Source organism: Schistocerca serialis, chromosome 1 (genome assembly GCF_023864345.2).
Source record: "Schistocerca serialis cubense isolate TAMUIC-IGC-003099 chromosome 1, iqSchSeri2.2, whole genome shotgun sequence".
Taxonomy (NCBI): Eukaryota; Metazoa; Arthropoda; class Insecta; order Orthoptera; family Acrididae; genus Schistocerca; species Schistocerca serialis.
This window is the reverse complement of record NC_064638.1, coordinates 606,412,413-606,428,380: the sequence shown is the minus strand read 5'-3', so window position 1 is coordinate 606,428,380 and position 15,968 is coordinate 606,412,413. Positions and strand designations below refer to the sequence as shown.

The 15,968-nt window shown below is 44.6% G+C and overlaps 1 protein-coding gene across 1 annotated transcript in view; it reads right to left on the bottom strand.

The window, feature by feature from the left end:
- LOC126418942 (pickpocket protein 19-like) overlaps positions 1–15,968 on the bottom strand; it is a 168,007-nt gene that overhangs the window by 58,419 nt on the left and 93,620 nt on the right. Inside the window, exon 5 of the mRNA XM_050086016.1 lies at positions 9,772–10,060. Within this exon, the coding sequence (XP_049941973.1) occupies positions 9,772–10,060 (289 nt within the window). The remainder of the gene's footprint in view (positions 1–9,771; positions 10,061–15,968) is intronic.

The following is a 15,968-nucleotide window of genomic DNA, read 5'->3' as shown; positions in this document are numbered from 1 at the left end:
GCCCAAGGGGTGCAGGCACTGTCGAGTGCCCTTCAGCTCGTTGGCAGTGTACAATGTGTAAAATTATTGTAGTCAACATTAGGTATTATATGTTTATATGACATGTAAATGTACGTAAATCAATGACAAGAGCGCGTATCAGGGTAAATAAATGTAACTACTGGAATTTCAAGCAAATTAGCATGCTAACAAAAATGTGTAATTAGTAGACAAGAAACACTGTAAGTGCACTCTAGATCTGCAATAGAACCAGATTACGACGTGACAGATTGCTTAAATATCTACCTTGTGTTCTAAATCTTTGTTCAGACTGCTGAACACAACAGTTCCCCGTGGAATCCAATCTATGTGCGGTAGCAAGAATTTTTTTTACAAATGTTGTTTTTTCGGTGGACATATCACTGCGTTTCGTAATATCATTGCTATTGATTACGTCTACCATGCCGAAATCTTTCCTAATGAGCGTGCGAGATATGCTAACACATCACCACCATTGTTTACAACATTTTTTCTAAATATCTATAGGCATTGTCGATTATGTATTTGCTTTGTCGCCGAAACTGTTGCCCTTTTGAGACGTATTTTTCCAGCTGTCAAAGTGCATATTGTTGCAGTTGTTTGTAAACTGGAGAAATATCTCTTTCTTTCTGCTTTTCCATTTTCAACTTAACAACACTTTCTCCCAGTAAATAAATTGCACAAATAATACAACAAAATACATTTTTTTACTCGGAACCAAATTGTTGAATCTAATAACGCAGTAAACAATGGAAAACAAGGTCTGCGCCAAAATCCGGAAACCGCCTCGCTAATGACGACTAGGCAGATACGGACGCTCAGCGTTGCCATTTTCGAATATTGCAGAGAGTGCTAAGCGAGACTAGGGCACGAGTGCGGCATCAGCACAAGCCAGTACGCCGGGACAGAATTACAGCATGCGAGTTTGGGCGGCACAAGAGTCGCATAGTCTCTAGTCCAGCTCTCCGACTGACCGCACTCAGTCATTTATTCGCCCCCGCCCACCTGGTTGCCTGTCGGTGGGCCCACAAGATGGAACAGCCTTCATTGGAGAGCAAAGTAGAAAGAGGTACAGCCATTGATCAGTTTTGTAAGACATTGATTCAGTAAATTTTATAGTGAAAAGTAATGTGCTCACTGGAGCTCTCAGCCAAAAACATGACTAAACTTCAATGGTGTGACACACACGCAAGCATAGCACACTTACTAAGCCATATAAATTGAATATCATTTTAAAATCATAATGGTGAATATGAAAAATATGGAATCGGAAACGAAAAATAGTTGTTCTGCGGAAATACTTACGAGATGGTTGCACTATGCACTTCATTTGTTCCACGTTGCACTCTGGCCAGGGCGCTGAAAACGCACAACCACAGACATTATTAGACAGGTCTTCCGCTTTGTTGTAGAAAGGTACACAAGAAATGGGGATTTAAATGTTAACTAGATGCTTGTACACTGAAAAGTGCTATTTTGTTCAAAAGGAACATGAGACTGATAGTTAACTTATAAGACACACGATCTTGTAAGTATTGGAAAATAATGTGCGTTTGAGGATGTAAGTGAGAAGAGAGGAAACTACTGGAGGAAGGTTAACGGTGGCCATCCTGTCTGTGTCATCTTCGTAGCATAGGAATGTAGCTCCGACATACGTGGTTCAACTAGGTAACTGGCTATGTCACTGCAAATCTGAGAATAGATTGCCAGAAAGGAATCTGAACATCACTCTTCCCAAAAATGCATCTAGCGTCTGAACTAAAGAGTCGCCCAGATATGACTGCCAAGTCCAGTTTTAGGTAGCAGCGTGCCTAGAGTGGTATGCGCGCAGACTGCTTACGCTGGGCTGGCATGTCTAACGCACTGCTCCTGGGGGGGGGGGGGGGGGGGGGGGAGGGGGGCGAGGGGGGGCGGGCGGGGCGGCACGAACACTGGCGTGAGCTCTGCAGCCTCAGCGTACAACAGGTGTCACACATAAAGCTCTGAGGAGGAAACATTTCCAAATTGCAGTTAGTAGGGAAGTTAAATGTACTGTTTAATTACAAATGTTAACTTTGTAATAATATGATACAAATTATACAAATCCTCACACAGTTATTTTGAACGTTACAAGTCCAGAGAATCTCAGCTTGGGTAGTAATGGATCGGCTACCTATGTGTGATTCAGTCAGGAGTGTACTTTACCAGAAATATACGACTATGTGTTTGGAATGGCTCCAATAATAAACTGCCAAGTCAAAAGAATTTTAAATTATTTTTATGCACCGTAATTATTAGAGTAGGCCGGAAAAATTGGAATTTTTTTCAGGTTACGGAGAGAAATAAGGAAAGAAAGAGAAATCAGATTAATATCTTCTTGTCCCCCCCCCCCCCCCCCCCCCCCCTGAACCATGGACCTAGCAGTTGATGGGGAGGCTTGCGTGCCTCAGCGATACAGATAGCCGTACTGTAGGTACAACCACAACGGAGGGGTATCTGTTGAGAGGCCAGACAAACGTGTGGTTCCTGAAGAGGGGAAGCAGCCTTTTCAGTAGTTGCAAGGGCAACAGTCTGGATGATTGACTGATCTGGCCTTGTAGCAATAACCAAAACGGCCTTGCTGTGCTGGTACTGCGAACAGCTGAAAGCAAGGCGAAACTACGGCCCTAATTTTTCCCGAGGGCATGCAGCTTTACTGTATGATTAAAGGATGATGGCGTCCTCTTGGGTAAAATATTCCGGAGGTAAAATAGTCCCCCATTCGGATCTCCGGGCGGGGACTACTCAAGAGGATGTCGTTATCAGGAGAAACAAAACTGGCGTTCTACGGATCGGAGCGTGGAATGTCAGGTCCCTTAATCGGGCAGGTAGGTTAGAAAATTTGAAAAGGGAAATGGATAGGTTAAAGTTAGATATAGTGGGAATTAGTGCAGTTCGGTGGCAGGAGGAACAAGACTTCTGGTCAGGTGACTACAGGGTTATAAACACAAAGTCAAATAGGGGTAATGCAGGAGTAGGTTTAATAATGAATAGGAAAGTAGGAACGCGGGTAAGCTACTACAAACAGCTTAGTGAACGCATTATTGTGGCCAAGATAGATACGAAGCCCACACCTACTACAGTAGTACAAGTTTATATGCCAACTAGCTCTGCAGATGACGAAGAAATTGAAGAAATGTATGATGAAATAAAAGAAATTATTCAGATAGTGAAGGGAGACGAAAATTTAATAGCCATGGGTGACTGGAATTCAAGTGTAGGAAAAGGGAGAGAAGGAAACGTAGTCGGTGAATATGGATTGGGGCTAAGAAATGAAAGAGGAAGCCGCCTGGTAGAATTTTGCACAGAGCACAACTTAATCATAGCTAGCACTTGGTTTAAGAATCATGATAGAAGGTTGTATACACGGAAGAACCCTGGAGATACTAAAAGGTATCAGATAGATTATATAATGGTAAGACAGAGATTTAGGAACCAGGTTTTAAATTGTAAGACATTTCCAGGGGCAGATGCGGACTCTGACCACAATCTATTGGATATGATCTGTAGATTAAAACTGAAGAAACTGCAAAAAGGTGGGAATTTAAGGAGATGGGACCTGGATAAACTGAAAGAACCAGAGGTTGTACAGAGTTTCAGGGAGAGCATAAGGGAACAATTGACAGGAATGGGGGGAAAGCAATACAGTAGAAGAAGAATGGGTAGCTTTGAGGGATGAAGTAGTGAAGGCAGCAGACGATCAAGTAGGTAAAAAGACGAGGGCTAGTAGAAATCCTTGGGTAACCGACGAAATATTGAATTTAATTGATGAAAGGAGAAAATATAAAAATGCAGTAAATGAAGCAGGCAAAAAGGAATACAAACGTCTCAAAAATGAGATCGACAGGAAGTGCAAAATGGCAAGCAGGGATGGCTAGAGGACAAATGTTAGGATGTAGAGGCTTATCTCACTAGGGGTAAGATAGATACTGCCTACAGGAAAATTAAAGAGATCTTTGGAGATAAGAGAACCACTTGTATGAACATCAAGAGCTCAGATGGAAACCCAGTTCTAAGCAAAGCAGGGAAAGCAAAAAGGTGGAAGGAGTATATAGAGGGTCTATACAAGGGCGATGCACTTGAGGACAATATTATGGAAATGGAAGAGGATGTAGATGAAGATGAAATGGGAGATACGATACTGCGTGAAGAGTTTGACAGAGCACTGAAAGACCTGAGTCGAAACAAGGCCCCCGGAGTAGACAACATTCCACTGGAACTACTGACGGCCTTGGGAGAGCCAGTCCTGACAAAACTCTACCATCTGGTGAGCAAGATGTATGAAACAGGCGAAATACCCTCAGACTTCAAGAAGAATATAATAATTCCAATCCCAAAGAAAGCAGGTGTTGACAGATGTGAAAATTACCGAACAATCAGTTTAATAAGCCACAGCTACAAAATATTAACACGAATTCTTTACAGACGAATGGAAAAACTAGTAGAAGCCGACCTCGGGGAAGATCAGTTTGGATTCCGTAGAAGTACTGGAACACGTGAGGCAATACTGACCTTACGACTTATCTTAGAAGAAAGATTAAGGAAAGGCAAACCTACGTTTCTAGCATTTGTAGACTTAGAGAAAGCTTTTGACAATGTTGACTGGAATACTCTCTTTCAAATTCTAAAGGTGGCAGGGGTAAAATACAGGGAGCGAAAGGCTATTTACAATTTGTACAGAAACCAGATGGCAGTTAAAAGAGTCGAGGGACATGAAAGGGAAGCAGTGGTTGGCAAGGGAGTAAGACAGGGTTGTAGCCTGTCCCCGATGTTATTCAATCTGTATATTGAGCAAGCAGTGAAGGAAACAAAAGAAAAATTTGGAGTAGGTATTAAAATCCATGGAGAAGAAATAAAAACTTTGAGGTTCGCCGATGACATTGTAAATCTGTCAGAGACAGCAAAGGACTTGGAAGAGCAGTTGAACGGAATGGATGGTGTCTTGAAGGGAGAATATAAGATGAACATCAACAAAAGCAAAACGAGGATAATGAAATGTAGTCGAATTAAGTCGGGTGATGTTGAGGGTATTAGATTAGGAAATGAGACACTGAAAGTCGTAAAGGAGTTTTGCTATTTGGGGAGCAAAATAACTGATGATGGTCGAAGTAGAGAGGATATAAAATGTAGACTGGCAATGGCAAGGAAAGCGTTTCTGAAGAAGAGAAATTTGTTAACATCGAGTATTGATTTAAATGTCAGGAAGTCGTTTCTGAAAGTATTTGTATGGAGTGTAGCCATGTATGGAAGTGAAACATGGACGGTAAATAGTTTGGACAAGAAGAGAATAGAAGCTTTTGAAATGTGGTGCTACAGAAGAATGCTGAAGATTAGATGGGTAGATCACATAACTAATGAGGAGGTACTGAATAGGATTGGGGAGAAGAGGAGTTTGTGGCACAACTTGACCAGAAGAAGGGATCGGTTGGTAGGACATGTTCTGAGGCATCAAGGGATCACCAATTTACTATTGGAGGGCAGCGTGGAGGGTAAAAATCGTAGGGGGAGACCATGAGATGAATACACTAAACAGATTCAGAAGGATGTAGGTTGCAGTAGGTACTGGGAGATGAAGAACCTTGCACAGAATAGAGTAGCATTGAGAGTTCCATCAAACCAGTCTCTGGACTGAAGACCACAACAACAACCGTCACTGAGTTGCTGCTTTGCCTGACCGTGAGCGGCGTTAGCAGTTTAAAAATGCTAGAAACGTAGGTTTGCCTTTCCTTAATCTTTCTTCTAAGATAAGTCGTAGGATCAGTATTGTCTCATGTGTTCCCACATTTCTAGGGAATCCAAACTGATCTTCCCCGAGGTCGGCTTCGACCAGTTTTTCCATTCGTCTGTAAAGAATTCGTGTTAGTATTTTGCAGCAGTGGCATATTAAACTAATAGTTCGGTAATTTTCACATCTGTCAACACCTGCTTTCTTTGGGATTGGAATTATTATAGTCTTCTTGAAGTCTGAGGGTATTTCGCCTGTCTCATACATCTTGCTCACCAGATGGTTGAGTTTTGTTAGGCCTGGCTCTCCCATGGCTGTCAGTAGTTCTAATGGAATGTTGTCTACTCCCGGAGCCTTGTTTCGACTTAGGCCTTTCAGTGCTCTGTCAAACTCATCACGCAGTCTGATATCTCCTATTTCATCTTCATCCACATTCTCTTCCTTTTCTAGAATATTGTCCTCAAGAACATCGCCCTTGTATAGACCCTCTATATACTCCTTCCATCTTTCTGCTTTCCCTTCTTTGCTTAGAACTGGGTTTCTATCTGAGCTCTTGATATTCATGGAAGCGGTTCTTTTTTCTCCAAAGGTCTCTTTAATTTTCCTGTAGGCAGTATCTATCTTACCCCTAGTGATATGTGCCTCTACATCCTTACATTTGTCCTCTAGCTATCCCCGCTAAGACGTTTTGCGCTCCCCGTCGATCTCATTTTTGAGACGTTTGTATTCCTTTTTGCGTGCTTCATTTACTGCATTTTTATATGTTCTCCTTTTATCAATTAAATTCAATATTTCTTCTTTTACCCAAGGATTTCTGGTAGCCCTCGTCTTTTTACCTACTTGATCCTCTGCTACCTTCCCTATTTCGCCTCTCAGAGCTACCCATTCTTCTTCTACCGTATTTCTTTCCCCCATTCTTGTCAATCGTTCCCCAAAGCTCTCCCTGAAGCTCTCTACAACCTCTGGTTCTTTCAGTTTATCCAGGTCCTATCTCCTCAATTTCCCACTCTTTTGCAGTTTCTTCAGTTTTAATCTACAGTTCATAACCAATAGATTGTGGTCAGAGTCCCCATCTGCCCCTGGAAATGTCTTACAATTTAAAACCTGGTTCCTAAATCTCTGTCTTACCATTATATAATCTATCTGACACCTTTCAGTATCTCCAGGCTTCTTCCATGTATACAACCTTCTTTTATGATTCTTGAACCAAGTGTTAGCTATGATTAAGTTATGCTCTGTGCAAAATTCTACCAGGCGGCTTCCTCTTTCATTTCTTCCCCCCAATGTACGAGTATATTCGCCTACTACATTTCCTTCTCTTCCTTTCCCTACAATCGAATTCCAGTCACCCATGACTATCAAATTTTCAGTGACGGTAGTAATTTAAATTAACGTAGTGAGGTGGAAGTACGTTAAAAACGGGGTTTAAAATATATGATGGTGGGAACACGAGCCACGCACGGCTCAACGTTATAACATTTGTACTGTTTGTTTTTTGAATGTAGTTTTCTGTGGATACTTTCATACTACCTTATTTATTGTACGTTATAGCATGTTTTTAAGAACTGTTGTCGCTGTTTGCGGCATATTTTCTGTGCTTTTTCTGTTGCCAGGCATACATCATGGCATCTGCAACTGTTTGAGTGGCTATTAGTAAACAATTGCTAAAACGTGAACTTACGTATTCAGCGTGCCTTTGCTAACTGCACGACATCGCATGCAGCGCTTCTCCTGACCGTATCAGTTTGACCCTAGACGCCTGGTAAACCGTAGCCTGGTCATTTGAGTCGCACTTTCAGTTGGGAAGAACTGATGGTAACATTAGAGTGCGGCGCAGACCCCACCAATCCATGGACCTAAGTTGCTAACAAAGCGCTGTACAAGCTAGTGGTGGCTCCATTACGCTGTGAGCTGTGTTCACATAGAATGCACTTGTTCTGGTTATGTTCATATACTTGGAGACCATTTCCAACCATTCGTGGATTTCGTGTATTCAAAAACGATGGCATTTTTATGGATGACAATGTGCCTTGTCACTGGGTCAGAATTGTTCGCGATTGGTTTGAAGAACATTCTGGACGATTCGAGAAAATGGTTTGGCCACCCAGATCGCCAGACATGAATAAACTCAAACATTTATTGGACATGATATAAAGGAAAGTTTTTGCGCAAAATTCTGCACCGACAATAATTCCCAAATTATGGACCGCTATAGCGCCAGCATGGCTCAATATTTCTACAGTGACTCCCAGCGACATGATGAGTTCATCCGACGTGGTGGTGCTGGACAACTCCGGGCAAAAGGACATCCTACACGATATTCGGAGGTATCCCATAGCTTTAGTCACCTCATTATGCTAATACGCCACCTACAACAAATGAAGCAAAAAAGTACACTACTGGCCATTAAAACTGCTACACCACGAAAATGAGGTGCTACAGACGGGAAATTTAAACGACAGAAAGAAGATGCTGCGATATGCAAATGATTAGCTTTTCAGAGCATTCACACAAGGTTGGCGCCGGTGACGACACCTACAACGTGCTGACACTAGTAAAGTTTCCAACCGATTTCTCATACACAAACAGGAGTTGACCGGCGTTGCCTGGTGAAACGTTGTTGTGAAGCATCGTGGAAGGAGGAGAAGTGCGTACCATCACGTTTCCGACTTTGATAAAGGTCGGATTATAGCTTATCGCGATTTCGGTTTATCGTTTCGCGACATTGTTGCACGCGTTGGCCGAGATCCAATGACTGTTAGCAGAATATGGAATCGGTGGGTTCAGGAGGGTAATACGGAACGCCGTGCTGGATCCCAACGGCCTCGTATCACTAGCAGTCGAGATGACAGGCATCTTATCCGCCTGGCTGTAACGGATCGTGCAGCCACGTCTAGATCCCTGAGTCAACAGATGGGGACGTTTGCAAGACAACAACCATCTGCACGAACAGTTCGACGACGTTTGCAGCAGCATGGACTATCAGCTCGGAGAACATGGCTGCGGTTACCCTTGACGCTGCATCACAGACAGGAGCGCTTGCGATGGTGTACTCAACGACGAGCCTGTGTGCACGAATAGCAAAACGTCATTTTCTCGGTTGAATCCAGGTTCTGTTTACAGCATCATGATGGTCGCATCCGTGTTTGGTGACATCGCGGTGAACGCACATCGGAAGCGTGTATTCGTCATTGCCATACTGGCATATCACCCGGCGTTATGGTATGAGGTGCCATTGGTTACGCGTCTCGGTCACCTCTTGTTCGCATTGACGGCACTTTCAACAGTGGACGTTACATTTCAGATGTGTTATGACCCGTGGCTCTACCCTCCATTCGATCCCAGCGAAACCCTACATTTCAGTAGGATAGTGCACGACCGCATGTTGCAAGTCCTGTACGGGCCTTTCTGGACACAGAAAATGTTCGACTGCTGCCCTGGCCAGCACATTCTCCAGGTCTCTCACCAATTGAAAACGTCTGGTCAATGGTGGCCGAGCAACTGGCTAGTCACAATACGCCAGTCACTACTCTTTATGAACTGTGATATCGTGTTGAAGCTGCATGGACAGCTGTACATGTGCACGCCATGTGCACGCCATCAATGCCCAGGCGTACCAAGGCCGTTATTACGGCCAGAGGTGGTTGTTCTGGGTACTGATTTCTCAGGATCTATGCACCCAAATTGCGTGAAAATGTAATCATATGTCAGTTACAGTATAATATATTTTCTCAATGAATACCCGTTTATCATCTGTATTTCTTCTTGGTGTAGCAATTTTAATGGCCAGTAGTGTAGAAGCGCAAGTACAATGCCTTCATCGTACTGTGCGCGGGCAGAAATGGACGAGCAACTGATACGTAGGCGTTCTGAGAAGCAAATCTCTTTCGACACGATATGAAACTGCCGTTAGTAAACCGTGCTACGAACCCTCTGACATCGCAGCTGCGAGTGTATTTGCTGATCAGAGCGGTGAATTAGGTACGGCAATGAAGTGGAGAGCGAGCTACCTGAGGGGACGCGGGAGATGTAGGGCAAGCAGCCGCACTTCTTGGCGTGGGCAGCCTGGAGGCACTCGTGGATGCAGTTGGCGCGCGTGTAGAAGCGCGAGAAGAGCAGCGGCCGCTCGTCCGGGAAGAGGCAGAGGCGCTTGTGCAGCGGCAGGCGGCGCAGCTCTTCCTCGCTCGTGACGAGCGCCGCGTCCACCGAGAGCGCCGTGACGGTGCGCGCGCCGCCCGCCGGCCACTGCGGCGCCATCAGGCCGGGGCCAGGCGTGTCCCGTGGGCTGTGCACCGTCACCTGATGACATGGGCTCAGTTATTATAGACTGTGGTAAAGTTGACCGTGAGCGAATATAATGAATTTCTTTGAGACAGAGATGCATCAGCACGGCTTTAGAAAGCATCGCTCCTGCGAAACGCAGCTTGCCCTTTTTTCACATGATATCTTGCGAGCCGTGGATGAAGGGTATCAGACGGATGCCATATTCTTTGACTTCCGGAAAGCGTTTGACTCGATGCCCCACTGCAGACTCCTAACTAAGATACGAGTATATGGGATTGGTTCCCAAGTGTGTGAGTGGCTCGAAGACTTCTTAAGTAATAGAATCCAGTACGTTGTCCTCGATAATCAGTGGTCATCGGAGTTGAGGGTATCATCTGGAGTGCCCCAAGGAAGTGTGGTAGGTCCGCTGTTGTTTTCTATCTATATAAATGATCTTTTGGATAGGGTGGATAGCAATGTGCGGCTGTTTGCTGATGATACTGTGTTGTACCGGAAGGTCTCGTCGTTGAGTGACTGTAGGAGGATACAAGATCACTTGGACAGGATTTGTGATTGGTGTAAGGAATGGCAGCTAACTCTAAATATAGATAAATGTAAATCAATGCAGATGAATAGGAAAAAGAATCCCCTAATGTTTGAATACTCCATTAGTAGTGTAGCGCTTGACACAGTCACGTCGATTAAATATTTGGGCGTAACATTGCAGAGCGATATGAAGTGGGACAAGCGTGTAATGGCAGTTGTGGGGGAAGGCGGATAGTCGTCTTCGGTTCATTGGTAGAATTTTGGGAAGATGTGGTTCATCTGTAAAGGAGACCGCTTATAAAACGCTAATACGACCTATTCTTGAGTACTGCTCGAGCGTTTGGGATCCCTATCAGTTCGGATTGAGGGAGGACATAGAAGCAATTCAGAGGCGGGCTGCTAGATTTGTTACTGGTAGGTTTGATCATCACGCGAGTGGGAGGCTCTAGAGGAAAGGAGGCGTTCTTTTCGTGAATCGCTACTGAGGAAATTTAGAGAACCAGCATTTGAGGCTGACTACAGTACAATTTTACTGCCGCCAACTTATATTTCGCGGAAAGACCACAAAGATAAGATAAGAGAGATTAGAGCTCGTACAGAGGCATATAGGGAGTCATTTTTCCCTCGTTCTGTTTGGAACAGGGAGAGAAGATGCTAGTTGTGGTACGAGGTACCCTCCGCCACACACCATATGGTGGATTGCGGACTATGTATGTAGATATAGATGTAGAGCGATGTAGGTTGGCTGCTGGGTTCAGTGGCGGGTAGATATGTTGTTGCGGGACGAGGGGACGTGATAGGGGAAGTGTTTTCTTGTTTGTCTTCCAGCACTGAAATCTCATGAAGGTGTCTACCTCGTACCGATCAGCTGCTACGGTGTAAGTTGCATCGATTCGTGAGTGAGCATTAGAGAGACAGTGATCCTCAAATGGGGTACATATTTGTAGCAAGGGATATGAAATTAAATTAAAGCTGTTGCAATACAACGCAATGAGTAGAAGAAAAATGAATTTCAAAACAGTTAGGACAAATTAGTGACCGATCTCAGGTAGCATAATCCATTTAAATATAAGTACACAAACTGTTATTAATCAAAATAATCATATGCTAAGATAGCACAACACCACTTTGTCAGTAAATTACAATGTCGCAACATTCAAGTCCCTGAGGGATGGTGCAGACGATCAATACTTGGATGGCGGGGGCCAACTTATTGCGCCGTTACTTTAGCTACGCTGTCGGAGCCTCATAACAAACTACTTCACGTAGGTTAGAAATTGTTAATGGTACTGGCACATTTGCGTCCCGAAGTGCCTCCGCACAATGTCAGTATTGTCTCTTGAGTAAGAAGTCCGCAGCTCGTCGTCTCGCGGTCGCGTTCTCGCTTCCCGAGCACGGGGTCCCGTGTTCGATTCCCAGCGGGGCCATGGATTTTCACCTGCCTCGAGATGACTTGGTGTTTGTGTTGTCCTCATCATGTCATCTTCATTCATGAAAGTGGCGAGATTTGGCTGAGCAAAGGCTGGGAATTTGTACGGGCGCTGATAACCGCGCAGTTGAGCGCCCCCCCCCCCCCCCCCCCAAACCAAACATCATCATCATCATCTGGAGCAAGGAAGTTTGACGACCATTATTTTGAAGTACTTATATCAGCAGCGGTGGACAAAATATGGAAACACCGCGTGAAGTGCATCCTTGACCATAAACGCAGAAGCTAGCCAAGCCTCCAGGATGCGCTGTTGTGTTTGACCACTTAACATGCCGTAATTCGTCATGGTCACCACAGTGTTCTGTGTAGTTACGATTGCGTTAAGTCGGAGCTAATTTTTTTTGCTAGTACGGTGCCTGCTTCTGCAACGAAGCTAGCTGACGTGTTTGGCGTTTCAAGAGACACCGTGTCGAAGATTTGTATCGCATACAGTGGAAACGGAAAAACATCATCCGCTAAGTTACAACGCGGACAAAAGTGTGTGTTGGGTGGTCGTGATGGACTGGACGATCACTGAAGAGAATTGTGACGAAAACAAAGAGGAAACCGTCAAGGGAACTCTGTAAGCTAGGAACTGCAGGGCGAGCTGGAATCCCAAAAACCGCGTATCAGTGATGCAAATGCCCTTACCAGGAAAACGTAGTGCCGAACCCATAAAACGTGACCACGAAACAATGTAAAATAGTTATTTGGTCGGATCAATTTTGTTTCCCACCGTTTCCAACTTCTGAACGAGTTAACGGCTGGTTCCTGCCTCCTAAGACTGTAATAGAGACTGCTTGCTGTTAAGAGTGAAACGTGGTGGTGATTGCTGATGAAATGAGCAGCTATATCATGGTTCTTTGGGCCCCACGTTTACTCTGCAAGAACGCATTATTGCCAAGGATTATGTGTCTATTTTGGCTCTGTAGGTTCCATCCCACGGTACAGTGTTTGTTCCCAAATGGTGATGCTGTGTTCCAAGACGACAGGGCCGCTTCTGCACAGTTCGCGGCTTCCAGCACGAATTTTGTGAGTGTGAGGATGAACCCTGGAATCCTCCACCAGGTCTCAATATTTTTGGGCCTTTGTGGTCTACGTTGAAGAGAAGAGTGCGTGATCTCTGTCCACGTCCCTCGTCGTTTCCTGAACTTGTCTCTAGTTAGCAGGAAGAGTAGGTAAGATTGTCTTGGAAACATGACTTGTATTCATCCATTCCGAGACGACTGGAAGCTGTTTTGAATGCCAACGGTTTCCCTATACCGTATTAGGCATCTTCTGTTTTGGTGTTTCAATATTTTTTTCCACACCTTGTGTGCTGTGAAACAATAATTTCTACGAAAAAAATTTTCTTTTATTACATAGCATACAATTGGAGTTTAACAGAACGTGTGACACGTCTAACAACCATCGCTATAAAATGGCTCTTATGGTAGGCTCGTGATAAAGACACAGAAGCTTTATTTAAAACCATTGTTTAGGCAATGCTCAGTCCACACAGTATCACAGCTTGTGATCGACTTAAGAAGCGCTGGCCTTGCTTCTCCAGTCATGCACACTGCACACTATCTGGTTAAAAGTATCTGGACACCCATTAGTGGACGCTGATAGGCTGCCTTTGTGACAGCGTGAACTCTGCTAAGGACACATTCAACGAAATTGCTCTGGAGGAATGGCAGCCCATTCTTACTGAACGGCCAAAACCAGAGAAGGGGTGATGTCGGACGCTGAGGTCTGGAGCGAGCTTGACGTTCTGACTCTTCTCAAAAGCATTCGATTGGGTTCACATCGGTACTGTCGGCAGGGTAGTCTACTGACGAATGTTATGTGGCAAACACCACAGATGCTGTGCACTGTCATGTACAGTTGGCTCAAATGGTTCAAATGGCTCTGAGCACTATGGGACTCAACTGCTGTGGTCATCAGTCCCCTAGAACTTAGAACTACTTAAACCTAACTAACCTAAGGACATCACACACATCCATGCCCGAGGCAGGATTCGAACCTGCGACCGTAGCAGTCGCACGGTTCCGGACTGCGCGCCTAGAACCGCGAGACCACCGCGGCCGGCCTGTCATGTACAGTCATCGTCTCCAAACTGTTCCTCTTCTGTATGCAGTACAAAGTGGTTTAAAGGGTTTTCATATCCTTTTACATTTAGCATTTTCTCAAGCGCTATAAGAAACCATACCCTGACAACGAAAAACACCTTCATACTGCAATACCATCTCCTCTGTACTTTACTGTCTCCACTACACATTATGGCAGGTAATGTTCTCCAGGCTTTCGCCAACTGAAACCCTTCCATTGGACTGCCACAGGGTGTGCCGTGATTCGTTACTTCATATCATTCGTTTCCAATTGTACACTGCCTAGTCACGTCACTGTTTACGCCACCTCAAGCGTCGCATAGCATTCTATCCAGAAACTTATTGCTCGACCATTGTACCACACACTTTTTAATTCCCTGTGCAAAGCAAGGAGGCCATAGCAAATAGACCAGCACTAGCATTCCTAGCCAAGAGAAGTCTGCCAGCATCAAACGTAGGTCTTAATTTGAGGGAAAGTTTCTGAGAATGTACCTTTGGAGCACAGCATTGTACGGTAGTGAAACATGGAGGGCGAGAAAACCGGAAAAGAAGAGAGTTGAAGCATTTGAAGTGTGGTACTACAGAAAAATGTTGAAAATTAGGTGGACTGATAAGGTGAGGAATGAGGAGGTCCTACGCAGAACCGGATAGGAAAGGAATATGTGGAAAACACTGACAAGAGAAGGGATAGGATGATAAGACCTCTGTTAAGACATCAGGGAATGACTTCCATGTTGCTAGAGGGGGCTGTAGAGGGCAAAAAGTGTAGAGGAAACTGGAGAGCAAATAATTGAGGACGTAGATTGCAAGTGCTATTCTGAGGCAGAGGAGAGGTTGGCACAGGGGAGGAATTCCTTGTGGTGGGCCGCTTCAAACCAGTCAGAAGACTGATGACAAAAAAAGAAAAAAATCTTTGTGCTATGTGTGCAGCTGGTAGTATTTTGGAACTCACGAGTGATTCCATCTTCTGATTTCATGCGTTTTTTTACAATCACTCTCCACAATTTCGACGATTCCTGTCCGTCAGAACATGTGGTCTGCCTCGTCTTGCTTTAGCTATAGCTCAGGCTCTTCCAAACTGTGCCCCTGGGGCGCTAGCGCCCGCGATCGCCGGCGGCCAGCGCCCCGGGCGAATTCGTATGTTGCTGCAGTGGCCGAGCCGTGCCGCTTAAAAAGGTACTATTTCGCTGCGACTCCCCGCCGTAGCGGCGGGCAGTAACTGCCAGCCATAACTGCCGACCGTCACTGCCTGTGTATTTCGTTGAGACTGCTGACCGCAGCGGCCACGCCACTCAGTGAGTTACCTCTGTGAAAGGAACACGCACGCGAGTTCGCAACATGGATGCTAATACCATTCTAGGTTTTTCGGTGGACGAGGAAGAAGAAGAGGAAATTATTGCAATGCTTACAAGATCTTGTCCCGACAGCATTTTCCAAACACGGAAAAGTGAAGGAATTTATGCTAACTTAGTAACCGGTCACTTGCGAAACGATGAAGGGAGGTTCAGAAATTTCTTTAGACTTAACCCATCTCAGTTCGATTTTGTTTTAAGTCTGGTGAGAGAAGATATAGCAGGAACAGCTACCAGTGCAGTGCAAACTCCAATAAAAGCCGACGAAAAAATGGCAGTGACTTTACGGTAAGTAGCTGTATAAAAGCATACGTATTCATCAATAATGGTTTAAAATGGATAATTTTGTGTCTCCATGAAATAACATAAATTTATATTAAAATAATAAGTTTATTTGGAAAGACTCAGGGCCTGTACAGTTTGTTGTTTATGTTTACATCATCTTTACACTGTGTTTACATTATGATTAGTAATTATTTTCAAAAGTA